Source organism: Salvelinus sp. IW2-2015, linkage group LG10 (genome assembly GCF_002910315.2).
Source record: "Salvelinus sp. IW2-2015 linkage group LG10, ASM291031v2, whole genome shotgun sequence".
Classification (NCBI taxonomy): Eukaryota; Metazoa; Chordata; class Actinopteri; order Salmoniformes; family Salmonidae; genus Salvelinus; species Salvelinus sp. IW2-2015.
In genome coordinates, this window is record NC_036850.1 from 19,834,454 (window position 1) to 19,850,528 (window position 16,075).

The window sequence follows — 16,075 nt, forward strand, 5'->3', positions numbered from 1 at the left end:
TTAGCGGTACTTGTTTGGACATGAGTTCTATTGCTGGCGGTAGCGAGTTACTTAGTGGAAGAGTTCTATGGCGTAGTGAAGTTACTGTTAGTGGAATGAGTTCTATGGTAGTGATTACTGTAGATGGAATGATTCTTATGGGGCGACCTAAGTGATTACTGTAGTGAGATGACCGTTCTATGGAGTGGCAGCATGGCATCTGCTAGTGAGTTACTGTAGAATTGGAATGGAGTTTCTATAAGGCCTTGTCCGAGTAGTATTAAGCTGAGTGGAATGAGTTCTATGCAGTCTGTAGTGACGTTGACTGTAGTGGAATGAGAGTTTCTATGCCCGGTAGGAGCCTACTGTAGATGCGACATGAGCTTTCTGATGGTAGTGAGTACTGTAGGATGGAATGAAGTTTCTTATGGGTAGTGCCAGTACTGTAGTGAAATGGCGTTTCTATGAGGTAGATGAGTTACCCCCAGCATGGCGTTTACATTAGAAAATGTGCGACTAGACATTGACCCAGCCCAAACATTTTTAAAAATTTTCAGACATTGATAAATCTTCCACCTCTTCCCATATGCATTGGGGCCAAAACCTTGATTAGGCATCCGACGCTTACGTTGCTCAGATTAACAGAAATCCGAATTTAGAATGATGGTAATTTCCATATTAACAGAACATGCAAGTTCATGCAAGGATGCAATGATGTGAGTCCTTGCACCCCCAAATTTGACTGTTTTTGCCACCTTTGAAATTAGAATTAATCTTCCACCATTTAACTACAAGCCCATACAAGATGACCTCAGTAACAAACACATGTCAATCTATTATCCCCCAGAGTAGACAAGCCCCTTTACCCGTTCTTTTTGCAGTCTGCCGTCTGCTTGAGACAATGGATCCATTTTCCAAACAGACTCTGGACAGTTGCCTGGCGACTGACCTATTCTCAAGTTCATACCAACCCAGTAGGCCTAGGTTACAGTTACAAACCACCCTCCTATCTACATTAAAACACCTATGGTTACATTAAACACCCTATGGTTACATTTAAAAACACCCTATGTTCCCCACCATTAAAACACCCGTATGGTTACATTTAAAACACCCTTATGGTAACATCTTTAAAACACCCCTAGTGGTTACATTAAACACCCTTATGGTTACAATTAAAACACCCTATGGTTACATTTAAAAACACAACCCTATGGTTACATTAAAAACACCCTGATGTTACATTAAAACACCCTATGGTTACATTAAAACACCCTATGGTTAAACATCAAAAAACACTCTATGTTACATTGAAAACACCCTATGGTTACATCACAAACACCCAATGGTTACATTTAAAAACACCCCATCCGGTTACATAAATACACCCTATGTTACATTAAAACCAAAAACCACTATGCGTGTTACATTAAAAACACCCTAATGTTACATACAAACCAAGACCCTATGGTTAACATAAAAAACCACCCTATGGTTACATTAAACCAAACCCTCATGTTTACATTAAAACCCAACCCTAGCTTACATTTAAAACACCCCACACTATGGTAGCCATTAAAACACCCTATGTTACAATTAAAACCACCCTATGGTTACATTAAAACACCCCTATGGTTACATTAAAACACCCGTATGGTTACATTAAAACCACCCTATGGTTACATTAAAACCCAAACCCTATTGGTTACATTAAAAAACCAAACCCTATGGTACATTAAAACCAAACCTATGGTAATACATTAAAACCAAAACCCTATGGTTACATTAAAACCAAAACCCCTATGGCCTTACATTAAAACACCCCTATGGTTACATTAAAAACCCAAACCCTAGGTTACATTTAAAACACCCTATGGTTACATTTATAAACACCCTATGGTTACATAAAAACACCCTATGGTTACAGATTAAAACGCAAAACCCCCTATGGTTACATTAAAACACCCTATGGTTACATTAAACACCGCCTCATGGTACATTAAAACCAAACCCTAGCGTTACTTAAAACACCCTACCCTGTTACATTAAAACACCCTATCGTTATCATTTAAAACCCCTATCGGGCCACAAATTTAAAACACCCTATCGGTTACATGTAAAAACCAAACCCTATGGTTACATTAAAACACCCTATGGTTTATCATAAAACACCCCCCTATGTTACATTAAAACACCTATGCGTCCTACATTAAAAACACCCTATGTTACATTAAAACCAAACCCTATGCCTTACATTAAACCCACCTAATGAGTACATTAAAAACACCCTATGGTTACATTAAAACCAAACCCTCCGTTACATTGAAAACACCCTATTGGTTACATTAAAAACCAAACCCTATGGTTACCATTAAAACACCCTATGGTTACATGTAAAAACACTAAACCTCTAGTTTACATTAAAACATCCCTTAGTGCGTACTTAAAACACCACTATGGTTACATTAAAACACGCCTATGTTACATAAAGAATCACCCTAATTGTTACATTAAAACCAAACCAGTTACATAAAACTATGTTAATTAAAAATCATTCCCTATGCCCCCACATTAAAAACACCTATCTGGTTACATAAAACCAAACCCTAGTTTACATTAAAAACATCCTATGGTTACATTAAAAAACACCCTATGTTACATTAAAACACTTTAAAAAAGCACCCATGAGAGCTGAACTGCACACCCAAGAACTCTTACTAACGTTTATCTTAAACCATGTCCTGGACATTAAACTATTTATGACCCTCTTGCGACATTATTAAGGCGCGACAGTTATGCGCACAAGGCATTAGGGCTAGCGCAAGTTCGATTGTCATATTGCAGATTAGCGGGACAAACATTGTCCAAAAATGACAGATTAAAATATACCGTATAGAAATTTAGAAGGAGAATCTAATAGATTGACTTCCGTTGTCTGGCTATCAAGTTAAACATCCTCACAACATATGTATTAATTGTTCGGTTTCAAACAATTTAAGTATATGTTTTCGAAAAAATGTATAGCCTCCAGCTCCGTTTGCAAGTGGCCTTCATGTTGTGTGACGCCTGCCTGTTGAAGCTTCCTTCTGTTCCTGCTTTTAAATGCTTGCAGTAAAGAGCTCCCACTTCAGTATGCGACACCGGTTTTCCACTCGACCGCTCTGTATCTGTATGTTACGGTGTTGATTAACAAAGATGTAACAATATACTGTAGCCTAATACGACATGCCAAGTTTAATTCCATAAAAATAGTTCAAATTAAACCTATAGATCTCAGATATTGCCACTGCTGAACATCATATTGTCCATTTACATTCATATTCAATGCAATCAAGCCAAGTTTATTTATATAGCCCTTCGTACATCAGCTAATATCTCGAGAGTGCCCTATGATACAGACACCCAGCCCTTACAACCCCAAACAGCAAGGCAATGCCCACGGTGTTGACGTACTTCCATCAGTGTAAGAGGCTAAAAAAGTGTCCCCTGTTTTTTCCGCAATTGGGATTTTTTTCTTCTCCCGGACAATTGACCTTATGTCAATTTATTTACGCGCGTCCAATTTTGGTGGGGGAGGGCAAATGCGGGTTCCGGTAGCCAAAGCAACTGCATCCCTTCGTCGGTGGTGGTCACCCACATAGGTTTCTTCAATTTAAGTGTATTTATTGCATGCAAACGTTTTCACTCTGAGAGAATACTGCAATCCAAACATCCTAGATGTTAAAAATTGCCTAGAAGCGACTAGATCTTGGTAAAAATATGAGATATTACAAATCTTGTATTGTATTTTTTTAAGCCAAATGTATAGATTGTTAAATTTCCAATTTGGTGACACGACCGGCTCGACTTGCGGTCTTAGTTGTAGCAAGAATTTGAATATTGGAGTTTTTTATATGGCTAAAAAGTTAGAACAACTTCAGAGGGCATAATAATGGTATATTATACCACTGAGTGAGTTCCACCCGCAACCATGACATTTCTGGCCAATATCCGTTATGTTTTCCTTGACAAAAAAAACATATAAACTATACTGATATTTAAAATTTTAGCTGCCCTTTTAAGCATTCTAGTACAGGTTAAAAATAGTAAAACACACATGGACCACAGCAGTAAGGCACTGGCATCTCGGTCGCAAGAAGGCACGGGTCACTGTACAGTGCCGCTGGTTGGCGAATCCAGGCTGCAGATCACTATTTCCGTCTTTGTGATTTGGGCCAGTCCCTATTATAGTGTGCATTTGCGCACAATTGGCCCAGCATCGTTTTCTCTTTTATTCACTGTTCCATAAATTGTTATACAAATTATCATTTCTTTATACAGACTTGCCCTCTAAGTTAAAATATATACTTTTTTACACACAAAACACCACACTGACCTAAAAATTTTTTGTTTATTTTGTTTTGGCATTACTTTATACTGTTCTCCAATTATTTTGTTTTATTTTTTTTTTTTTTTTTTTTCTTTCTTATGTTTTGCTTTTTTTTTTCTTCGTTTTTTTTTGTCTTCTTTATTTCTTTTTTTCTTTCTTACATCTCCTTTTTCTTTTTTTTTTTATTTTTTCTTTTTCTTTGTTTTTTAATTTTTTTTTTTTCTATTAACTCCATTCTACTGTACCGTCCTGCCTCTCTTTCATGTGCTCGCGCGCTGCTTCTCTCTCTCTCTTCTCTCTCTCTCTCTCTCCCTCGTCTCCAGAGAGAGAGAGAGAGAGAGAGAGAGAGAGAGAGAGAGAGAGAGAGAGAGAGAGAGAGAGAGAGAGAGAGAGAGAGAGCTCTAGGCTGAATTACAACCCTCTGGCTTCAGGGACTTCCTGGGTTTCACTGTGAGGGGTTTCTGGCCACTGTGCCAGCACGTCATATAAATATCTAGCCTGATCTCATCCCTTAGACTCTTTCAAAGAGCACTTGCTCTCTTTACTTTCACATGACGTTTGTATTTACAGATATTTGTGTTGGTATTGTACTGTATATCGTGGCATGTTTCCTATGGAATAGTGCAYGATGGCTGCTGCGAACCTCACAACTTACCAGAGACTCGGGAAGGTTTTCACACCTACCCCCGAGACCACGGGAGGGACACATTCTTCCTGAACAGGATGTTAATGAAAGAAAAACACTATGAATCCAAGGGCTTTTGGTAGACTTTGCGTGTGCACACGTGTGTGTGTGTGTGTGTGTGTGTGTCCGTGTCTGTGTCTGTGTTCCGAACGAGGGGAGTCTCATCAGCTATCCACCAATGCTGGAATGCGGCAGTAGTCATTGACGGATTATATGTAAATCAAAGGTCAAAGGTTGTATGTTTGTAGCCCCGGCCTGGTTAGCCACTTACAGAGCTCAGTTCAGAGGTTCAGAAGTCCAGGGGTTCAGGTGCAGGCTAGGGTGTGGAGCTGAGCAGAACCAAGCGAGTCTCCTCATATGTGAATGAAAGTCTGCTCTCTTGACAGTGAACATATGAGGCCCAGCTCCATCCTCAGCCCCTTGGGGCCTCCTGCCCTGCGTTGGCCCCTACTCCCACATTACCAGATAAATCTCACTCTCACCCTGGTGTCTTGGCGACGTTATCTCTCCAAAGCCACAGATGTTGAGGGATTAATGTGGTTCTATCCACAGTCTCCTAGTCATTGGCTTTGTCCGGTTTTTGTTCAAGTCCTTTCAGTAACTAACAGCCGCCATCTGATTCGAGATAGCGTTGGTCCTTGTTCCTGTTTGGCCAGTCGTGGCCTAAAGTAAAGGATGCTCAAGTATAGAACTCTAYGAATTGTGCTTCTGTTTATAACGGTGATCATAACTGTTATTGATGTGTAATGAAGGTGATACTGCTAGACTGAAGTCCCAGATCTTCACAGGACCTGAGTAAGTAGCGGTTAGCAGTAGAGCTCCTCTCAGGTTAGCCAGTCTTACCTGTACCCGGGCCTCAGTCAGGTCAGTCCGGAGGGCCAGCTGCTCGCGGGCGTACACATCTGGGTAGTGGGTCTTCTGGAAGACCTTCTCCAGCTCCTCCAGTTGGTAGCTGGTGAAGGTGGTGCGGTTACGCCTCTTCTTGCCCTTGTTGCTCTCACCCTCGCCCTTGTCCATGGGGCTGGCCATGTCCGAGCCTGGTCGGTCCGAGTGGCCCTTCACGCCTTGATCCTTCACACTCAGGTAGCTGCCGTCCATCCCAGAGRGGTCAGAGTTCGGGGTCAGGTCAGAGTCTGTCAGTCCTGAGCTGTCTTTACCTGGAGAGAGGATGAGAGAAGGGAGGTGTTAGAGCACATTATATCTCGTACTGTGCTCAATTATTATGGATGTGGTTATTATTGACACCCTATGTTTTGGGACTGATGTGCAACAGAAAACTCATTTAGACTGTGTTTACAGTATTATATAGCACTAGCACAAGGATTAAATGACTCTTGCAGCATGTTGTTCTTTGAAAGCTCCCTGGACAGCTGGTTCCAGGTCTGGACTCTGGTTCATGGTGTGGTTAGGAGTGTATGTGTAAGCTGTGTGACTCCCAGAACACTCCCTCCATACCGCTGCTCATAAATCATAGAAACAGACACCCTGGCAGGCAGTAATTGCAAAATAATAGAAAATTACAGGTTTTCACGTCTCTCTCGCTCTCTCTCTCTCTCTCTCAGTATGGTTGGGGTTGGAGTCAGGTCTTACGCTGGGGGAACTCAGGTCTTTAACGCAGACACGTGGGCCGGGTGTGGTCTGTGGTGCGGCTGCAAGCTGAAGCTCACTTAGTAACACGACCAAACTAACCCGGCAACAAGAGTGTCAGTGGCAATTTGCTGGACGGTAATTTGTAGCGAGGGGAAACACACACAGCAGCCTATCCGTGAAACCTCAGTCAACCTACTGATCATAAATTCCCATGATGCTGTTTGTGCCAGTGTGCCGTTCGTTCATTATTCCACAATAGTGCCAATCTTCTGTGCCCTTACTGCCCTCCCTGCCTGTGGATCATTAAACTCTCTCCATTACGGCTTCTATTAAGGGGTTTGTTTRGGGTCCTGGGAAGGCAATGTGTTGTCATACTCACTCACATGAACTGCAAACCCTCCCCCTTGGGCTCTAGGCTGTTCAAGGGGGTATAGAATATGGTTTGGGGTCCAAGCCAAACCTCACATCTGCTTCTCAACCCCTCTGCTTGGTGACGTCCCCTCTGGCTCGGTCTAGTGGTGAGTCCAGGCACTACGCTCCCCTCTGTTTAGCTTAGCTCTAAGARACAGGGAGTTATTTTAGGGAGCCCAGGGTTGGGATGTGCTCATTTCTTATCTGAGGCTGGGGTAAAGCCTTGTCAAGTTAGAGCCAGGGGGTGTAGGTGTGCATGTGAGCTTCTGGTGTGCGTACTGCTTTCAACACAGCAGGGCAGCATGCCCTCCGGCCCTCCACACAGAGCCTTGTTGGGTAATGTGCTGCAAGGTGAGGGGACCTGATAGCTCATCTGATGATACACACACCCTYGGTCCCCCGCCCTACACACCTTTCAAGGACTTGGGTAAAGGGAGCCGCATAACAGTCAATGACACCATGAGAAATAGAAGCCTTGTGCTGTAGGATTTGTTTACTCCAGGGGCCACACTTAGGRAAAGCCYCTCTTCCTACCATAATATTGTAATTWAGTTGTTCAYTTATACCAATCACTGTTGCACTGTTATGTTTCACCCGTCTGATTCTCAAAACCTCCAACTCTCATTCTGTCTGTTATTGTCATACTGTAAGTTAGAACTTTTCCCTCAGAGTTGGATATGAGGAAAAAGATTACTCCTGGTGTTGGTAAATAATTGTGAGGGTCTGATTTGAGCCGTCTCAGCAGCATGCTCACTCTCTCTGGCTGTGTCAGTTTGCCTTCTCCAGGCTGCTGCCGAGCACCCTGGTCACTGTGGACTGTCAGGCAGGCAGGCAGCATCGATCGGGGTCCGGGGCCCTGGCCCTGGCCAGGGGTATAATGGCTCCCACATTGCCTGCTGCCTGCCCAGGACTGACACATCCTGTTAAGCCTGAGACGAGCTAGCTCAACGCATTTACCAAAATGTAAATCATTTCTAGTTATTCCCTCATCATATGCCCTGCACCGATAGTCCCAACAAGGCAAGGCTGTCAGGCTTTTTGAAATCAAGGGCTCTCTGCTGATCAAAGACTCTTGTTTATGCCCTGTGTCATTGATGGTTTTTGGCAGGCGCAGGGTATTGTGACAATCTCCCACTTGTTATTCGTGCGCTGGGCCGTGGCTGCGAGGCAAGGCATTCTCCACTGCACCAGGTGAACAGCAGTGGGCCCTCCCGGGGGCTGGGCCATATGGATGAGGAACATGAGAAAGTCTTACTGCAAATAATGTCAGTCAGGATACCCATGCAGTGGAGGGAGCCCTGAGTGAACACAGCCATTAAAGGCTAATGTTGAATTGTTTCTTCCTGTTAACAGAGTTGGGTTAGTAAAANATGCTCACTCTCTCTGGCTGTGTCAGTTTGCCTTCTCCAGGCTGCTGCCGAGCACCCTGGTCACTGTGGACTGTCAGGCAGGCAGGCAGCATCGACAGGGGCCCGGGCCCTGGCCCTGGCCAGGGGTATAATGGCTCCCACATTGCCTGATGCCTGCCCAGGACTGACACATCCTGTTAAGCCTGAGACGAGCGAGCTCAACGCATTTACCAAAACGTAATCATTTCTAGTTATTCCCTCATCATATGCCCTGCACCGATGGTCTCAACAAGGCAAGGCTGTCAGGCTGCTTGAAATCAAGGGCTCTCTGCAGCTGATCAAAGACTCTTGTTTATGCCCTGTGTCATTGATGGTTTTTGGCAGGGGCAGGGTACTGTGACAATCTCCCGCTTGTTATCTGTGCGCTGGGCCGTGGCTGCGAGGCAAGGCATTCTCCACTGCCCAAGGTGAACAGCAGTGGGCCCTTCCGGGGGCTGGGTCATATGGATGAGGAACATGAGAAAGTCTTACTGCAAATAATGTCAGTCAAGATACCCATGCAGTGGAGGGAGCCCTGAGTGAACACAGCCATTAAAGGCTAATGTTGAATTGTTTCTTCCTGTTAACAGAGTTGGGTTAGTAAAAGACGGATAGAAGGAGATATGCCTGTAGCAAGAAGCCCACTGAGAGTAATTGGCATGGAGAGGTCCTTCTGAAATCGCAGAGGCAATATTTTCTCCAACTCTCCTATGGAGGTAAAGAGCTTATCAGTCATCACTAAAAGTAGTCATCACTAAAGTATTTCAGAAATACAGCATCATTAAATCCAATCAAATTGTATTTGTCACATACACATGTTTAGCAGATGTTTTTGCGGGTGTAGCGAAATGCTTGTGTTTCTAGCTCCAACAGTGCAGTAATATCTAACAATTCACAACAATACACACAATACACACAACCTAAAAGTAAAATAATGGAATTAAGGAATGTATGAATATTAGGATGAGCAATGTCAGAGTGGCATTCCTCACTACATTTCATGATCACTGATTGGGCAGGCAGACATTTCCAATGAGCATCATGGTGGATTTTCCTGAAGATAACTGATACTCAGACACTTTCACCTTAGCTGATCGGATTACACAATCATATTTTGGCTTAGTGAAAGTATGATATGTTATATACTGTATAAAGSAAAGACACTTCTGTCTCTATGMCAGGATATGTTCTGACATGCTGCTGTAATTTATCAGTGGTTACAACCCCCCTCTCATTTTCACMTTTTACCTGTTATACAGACCTAGATCTCAGCATCCCTGATACAACACTTGGAGGCAAGCAGACAATAAACTCCTCAGTCCCTTCTGCTAAAACCTCATAGCATGCGTGTTTCCCATTTAGAGGAATCTGCTCTACAGCAGTGTTCACWGATTTTTTTYMTTTTTTACTTTGGATCCAAGATTCCACATCAGTTCCAATTACAGYTCTCTGACGGAGAGAGGCRCGTCTGGAGCCCATTGTTCTTTGTCTGCCCCAACCCTGTTAGGGATCTGACATACCAAGTCTACAGTGACTGTACAACTGCTGTGATCTAAAATTGAAATAGCTTCCCTCTTCCTTTCCAGTTGTATAACTGCTGTCTTATGCTATTTGTATGTTTGTTTAAAGTAAGAAATAATGAGATGTGATACARAACTGTGGCTGTGTCCAAGTACAAGGTAGTTCAGAACTGAAATCTTCATATTATTCTTTACACTGTCAAGGAAACAGAATACTCTACTAAATCAGTCCAGATCTGACCAAGCTGAAACCAAGAGGGTCTGAAAGCAGAGTTCATCAGTGGGTGAGAGAGAAGAKGGGTGAGGTTAAACCAGAGAACTAATTGGCAGTTTAACCCTAAYAGTATTCACACCTGCCTGCAGAGCAACACAGGGTCTTGTAAACCCMTTTTAATAGCGTCTACATTTCCCCACAAAAAAATGTCTTCAAACGTMATTTTATATTTTGCACTSTAAGTCKTTTAAAAAGTTGTGTCCAYAGAAAATGTCAAAATAAGAAAAAAGATGGTTACGTTAGAGTAATAGATATGATCATCATAGCAGCTWTGCTATGAGGGGTAAATKACTATAGTTCCTGCCCTTGGATATCCGTGCTGGACCCCTTAAAGTTAGCAAGGGTCAGACCTTCACTGGGGACAGACGTTAAGTCGCTGTCAAAAACGAGAGGGGAACATCAAAGTGTAATTTAACTGGCAGTAAAGCGACAGGGCGCCTCCCCAGCCTCTTTATTGRAAAGGACGGCTAGGGTCAGCTCACAGCATTTAAAAGAAACACTATAAATTAGACACCCTGCGGTGACTGAGAGCGATTAATGRYAAAATATTCCMAAACCYRRARAAATATCCCTAAATATTAGAAAACATAAATWAAAGAGATTAAGTGTGTGTAGTCTAGGCTTGATAGATCCCTGTTTTGACTGGACCCAGGGTGCAGAGGAAATTTGTGTAAGCTGTTTTCTCTGCTAAGCGTTTATTTGTAACTCTAATTTGGTTTGTTTTCCCTTCTTAAAATATGGATTGAATCATAATGGGAAGCTTTGTGCTCTGAAGTCCCGCCATCTCTGTGAAGTCCTCTCTTCCGGCCCGTTCCGCTGGCTGTGAGGCTGTTACATACAGACACACTAACTAACACAGGTAGTGGATGGAGAGACTGACTGGTGTGTTGAGATGTAAACTTTGTCATGCCTACATCATGACRAATGAAAAGTGATGTGAGAGACATTGATCCATTTTATTGCAGCCTGTGAGTGTGTCACCACAAGGCATTAGCATGGGGAGAGCCTTATTAGCAAGCCCTCTGCCTACACGGCCATTTGCAAAACCAGAGCTAATCGCCTACCCAAAGGCAGATGGAGTCGAGTCTCAGCAGTTCWTATAAACCAGTCCTTCTTAAACGATCTTGTTCCTGGTCAGGAGCACCATGACACCACTACGAATAGCACCGCAGTATGAGTAGGCTATGGTGTCAATTGCAGTCATTGAAACAGTTCAAGGTTAGCCTAAGYTGGTGCTCACTAGGCCCATGCCTTTCTCATATCCCTGCTGCCCTCTCATATGCCTGACGCCRTAAACAAAACCTCASCTAACGGATGARAMAGTTCCATAAGWACYTCTCTGACTAGCTTATAGCTACRGTAGTTTGGGAGCATCTGATAGGTAAGCGTCCACTTTGAAGTCAAACAGTGAGAGGGATGATTCATCCCATCAGGCTGCTGTGAAGTGCACACGCTGCGCCAAAAAACAACTGCTATGGGAGCGTATCCATAAAGCCTGAGACACTGATAAATCACCCCTCTCTCTTCAAGGTTCTTCATCTGTCTGAGAGTCTCTCTCAGGCCCCAGAGCATGGSAGGATCTCCACTAGCCTGAGACTGGGCTAGGGTCTACTCAGTGCCTTTTCCACAGTTTGGCTAGCTCTAAAACAAGGTCAAGACACTGTTAGACAATTACACATAAGATGAAGGAACAAAGCTCTATTTGTCTTTCTGAAACCAACTTATTAGCATATCTGGAAACACTTTCCCCTGCTCTTATACCCATGTAAATACACAGTAATAACTGTAACAACACTGTAAGTTGTGTTGGAGATATAATACCCAGTGTAATGCAAAGTTCATGYAAAATAATATTTGACTGCGTACGCTGTGGTTTTAACCAGTACTGTACTGAAATGACTAAAGGAAAGAAAGCCTTCATGTTCCAATAGATTTGAGGTTATTTGAATGAATGCAGAGGRAGACCCCTTGAGAGGGGAAGGCTTCTTAATGTGAGATCCTCTCAGTTTATCTAACAGTTGACGTTATGTTCCCTCCTCCTTTCCCAGTGAGGTCTGAATCTCTCGGGTGATGTTAAAAACCACAATGAAGCAAACATCCATTTTACGAGTGCACGGGAATGCCATAATAAAAGACAGGTTGGTCACTGTCCTCTTAGCATAATGTGGATTCCACTTCTGACAATAGCATTGTTATACTGAAGTAAATACAATGTGGAAAGAGCACTAGATTGTCCTTCGTGGTCCGAATTGATAATCACTTGTAACTAAGCAAAAATGATCATCTGCTTGTTAAATAATATATAATTTCATCTAGGCTTCTTAAAATGATTTACATCAGCTCCCATGTGAACTTACATAGTACTCTGTCATTAGGAAACACCATGTGAAATAATGTGATTCAATGGGTAGTTTATAGAAAAAAGCAACATGCTTATAATTTCAGTTCTTGTGATGGGTGCCACTGTCCAGGCCAATGGACATGCTAACTTTTTACTGTACTATAACGTCTGAGAAAATGTATACGCAGTAGGTGATATTACAGACTCTAATCTTCTGGGATATTCTTTGTGCTGGATGTCTGATCAGTAAGCGTCCTCTGAGGGCCTCAACCATGGAGGGTTTAGTTACACAGCAGAGGATCTGACTGCCGGGCTGAGAGAAGGCCTGGAGTACGAGGTTCAATGTAGCCCTGTCTCACTCCGGCCGCGCAGATTGAGCCTAATGTAAATTGCTGTGCCAAAATACGAGTTAACTGGTAAAATGATCCTAGGTCCTTGTCACCTCTAGTCATGTCAGCAACCTGCTGAAGTGTGTCCTGGTTCTCCAGGCTTCGCAGCACTTCCATGGCTGGTTTCTATTACCCGCTGCTCATATCAATCAGCACAGACGGACAGAAAGAAAGGCTCAAATGGTTGTGCTGTACTAAAGACGGTAGAGAGAGAAAGGGCAGCAGATGGGGTGTTGGTGGCTTCAGTCTAGATTGAAAGGATCTCACAGGACAGTTTATTCACACCTCCTATATCCTCCCTCTCTTTGAGTGAAAACACAATATTGTAACCACAACTATATACCAAATGCTTGTAATGTCACAACAAAGGAGCTTCCTCTCTCCGTTTATAGCTCACGAATAGTTCATTGGAAAAGCACTTGGAATGTTAAAGTAAGTAGTGATCTTGACTACAATTGTTGCGAAAACATAATGTACGTTTCTGTTTGGATTCTTTTGGGTTTTAGATCAATTCTCTCTGAAGAATTTTGGGGTACAGCTCTTCTAAAAAGGTCAGTCATAGTTAAAGGTCTCTGTATCCTGTCCTCAGGGAAGATGGTCAAGCACCATAAGAGGAAAACTCCTGTTGCTTCAAGAAAAATATAAAGAGATTGATGTTCCTAGTTTGGAGGTTACGTTGTCAGTGAGTACTCTGACCCCTCTTGACACGGCAGAGAAGCCAAGGATAGCTATCTCTGACAATGTGCATTGTTTGTGTGTGTCAAACCAAGTCAAGAAACGATCTATTATTCCATCTTATTCTATTCTACTATATATTTTAATGTAAAAAAACACAATCCCCCAATGTAAAGGCCACCTGTTGTCAGATTCTATCAGGTTGAATTTTGTCCACTCTCCCTGAGATGTTCAGAGCCAGGCCCTAAATATCCTACTACCTGGAGGAGAGGAGTGGTTAATGGAGCCTGGAGTCCAGTGGAGTCTACAAGCTTTTATCACTGCATGTAGACCCGGCTAGGAAAGGGACTGCTCTCCCCTACTGCTAATGCACAGACCTTGTATATGTTGTCCCTGAAGTAGCATAYTGTTGGTCCAGGGCTGCTGGACCTGAGAGAACCTCAATGTAACTGGACTGATGGGCCGTAGAAAGTGTCCCATTGTTTCATCTTAAGAGGTTTGAATGGAGGAATGGTTGAAACCATGCCATTTGTTACCCTGTACTCTTTTGGAGCCACAGTTTTTTTTACCATAATTCAACGGTGGCTTAGAAAACCTGTATGAAAATCTAAAGGGTTCTAGCTGTCCTTTACAATTTGGTTGACAAAACAATACATTTCCCTTTGCCTCATTTCTAAGTTGCAGGCACAAAGTATTTGTTTCCTTCCTCTTACAGTACGTAAAGATTTGTAAGCACAGTACAGCATGTTAATGTCCACAAAATCATTCACTGATCCTTTCAATCACTTGCGACCCACCCCATAAACAAATATTGTATTGGTGACATGTTGTGTATTTGTATGCGCACTTGTTTAGCAAGGTTACACAAWCCAGTCACCTCTTGGACACGCAAGGACTGCCTGTGGTTACGAGGGGCTGGCCTTTGAAAGTATGAAAATAACTGGGGGAAGTGCTGATGTACATCTGAGTCACATTAATGGTGGAGGTCTCCTGTAGTGCTGAGACTTTCCTGCCTGCTCTTTAATGTTCGCTCTGTCTGAGGAGTCAGTCATACCTGTTGCCAGGCAAGGCTGCTGTAAGGGTGACGTCCACTGTAAAAACGTGCATGGTCTACCCAGCCAGGGTCCTGTGATACCATAGAACAGGGTTTCTCAAACTTGGTCCTGGGCCTCCCCTGGGAGTTTTTTTGTACTAGCACTACACAGCTGATTCAAATAACCAACGCTTTATGATGACTTGGTTATTTAAATCAACTGTGTAGTGCTAGGACAAAAAACTAAACAGGCTCCCAGAGGGGGGGGGGGGGGGGGGGGGGGGGGGGGGGGGCTAGGACCAAGTTTGGGAAACCCTGCCATAGAACATCACATTTTACTGGGCCCTTTGTTTTGAAAGGTCATTTAACAATATTGAGTGGTCTTATCATGGAAAGAAAATAGTCTTATATTGTTGAATTCGAATGTGTCATCCGTTGTAAAATATTAGACATGTCCTTTGGTGTAAACTTTCTTTTTTAGTGGCTCACGTATTGCTTTAATAAGATATATTAGGAAGGCATCATAAGGCTAAGTATTATTTATAGCGGTTTGTTTGAGATTAACAGCAGAAAACATTTTCTTTACATCTACCGAGTGTGTGACGTTATGTAGACTACAGGCCACCGGCAAGTTCAGCTGAACGCAAAAAGAAACAAACTCCCTTGAAATCTCCCGAAAACAGCGCTGGTATTATGTTCAAAGGTCCCCGCGGTGTCTAGTGGGAAATATTGTAAAGACTGTGACTCCAGGAATTTCAGCCTACCTGCTTAAGCCTGATTGAAGTAATAACTCACGAAGTCTCCGTTGAATTTCCTGCCATGACTTATACCTGTGGTCGAAACCAATAAGGCTTCCTATACCAGGTTTAGGGTCTTTAAAACGTGACCCTAAGTAAGATCTCGTGATTGACTATGTGATCTGGTAGGTTTATAGAACATCAAAACTCTTCCCCGGACAATAACGCATTCCATTTCAAATATGACCCCGAGTTGATAGGAAAGCGTGACAATGTGTTTGATTTTTTAGTATAGGTCTATGTGATTCAAACGCACTTTCACATCGATCATTCAAATTTCAGCCCGTGTCTATACGTTTTCATTAGTTGACTTTGTATATGCCGAGCGTAATTTTTTACAGATTTATGTGCTGGCCTGATCTTTTCAGCGCTATATTACGCACGCCTCTCCTGTGAGTCATTACGTACCAAATGTTAAGCAAGGCCGTAACACAGGATTGGAAATGAAATATGTGAAAAAGGGAATATTATGTTTAATTTGAATAACTTGTAGCCTTAATGTTATAGGCATACCACGTTTGGGTTCAAATTTGGATCAGAGTATTTACTCATTTATTTCAGGTGAATATTTTCTTGTTCAGAATGATCTAAATATTAGAAGCTATATAATGACTATATAATAGG

General features: G+C 42.7%; 1 protein-coding gene across 2 annotated transcripts in view; it reads right to left on the reverse strand.

Moving 5' to 3' along the window:
- The window catches only part of alx4a (ALX homeobox 4a), a 72,840-nt gene that overhangs the window by 36,557 nt on the left and 20,208 nt on the right, over window positions 1-16,075 (reverse strand). For both annotated transcript variants that reach the window (XM_070445458.1, XM_023995656.2), the window contains exon 2: window positions 5,877-6,190. In XM_070445458.1, the coding sequence (XP_070301559.1) occupies window positions 5,877-6,190 (314 nt within the window). The remainder of the gene's footprint in view (window positions 1-5,876; window positions 6,191-16,075) is intronic.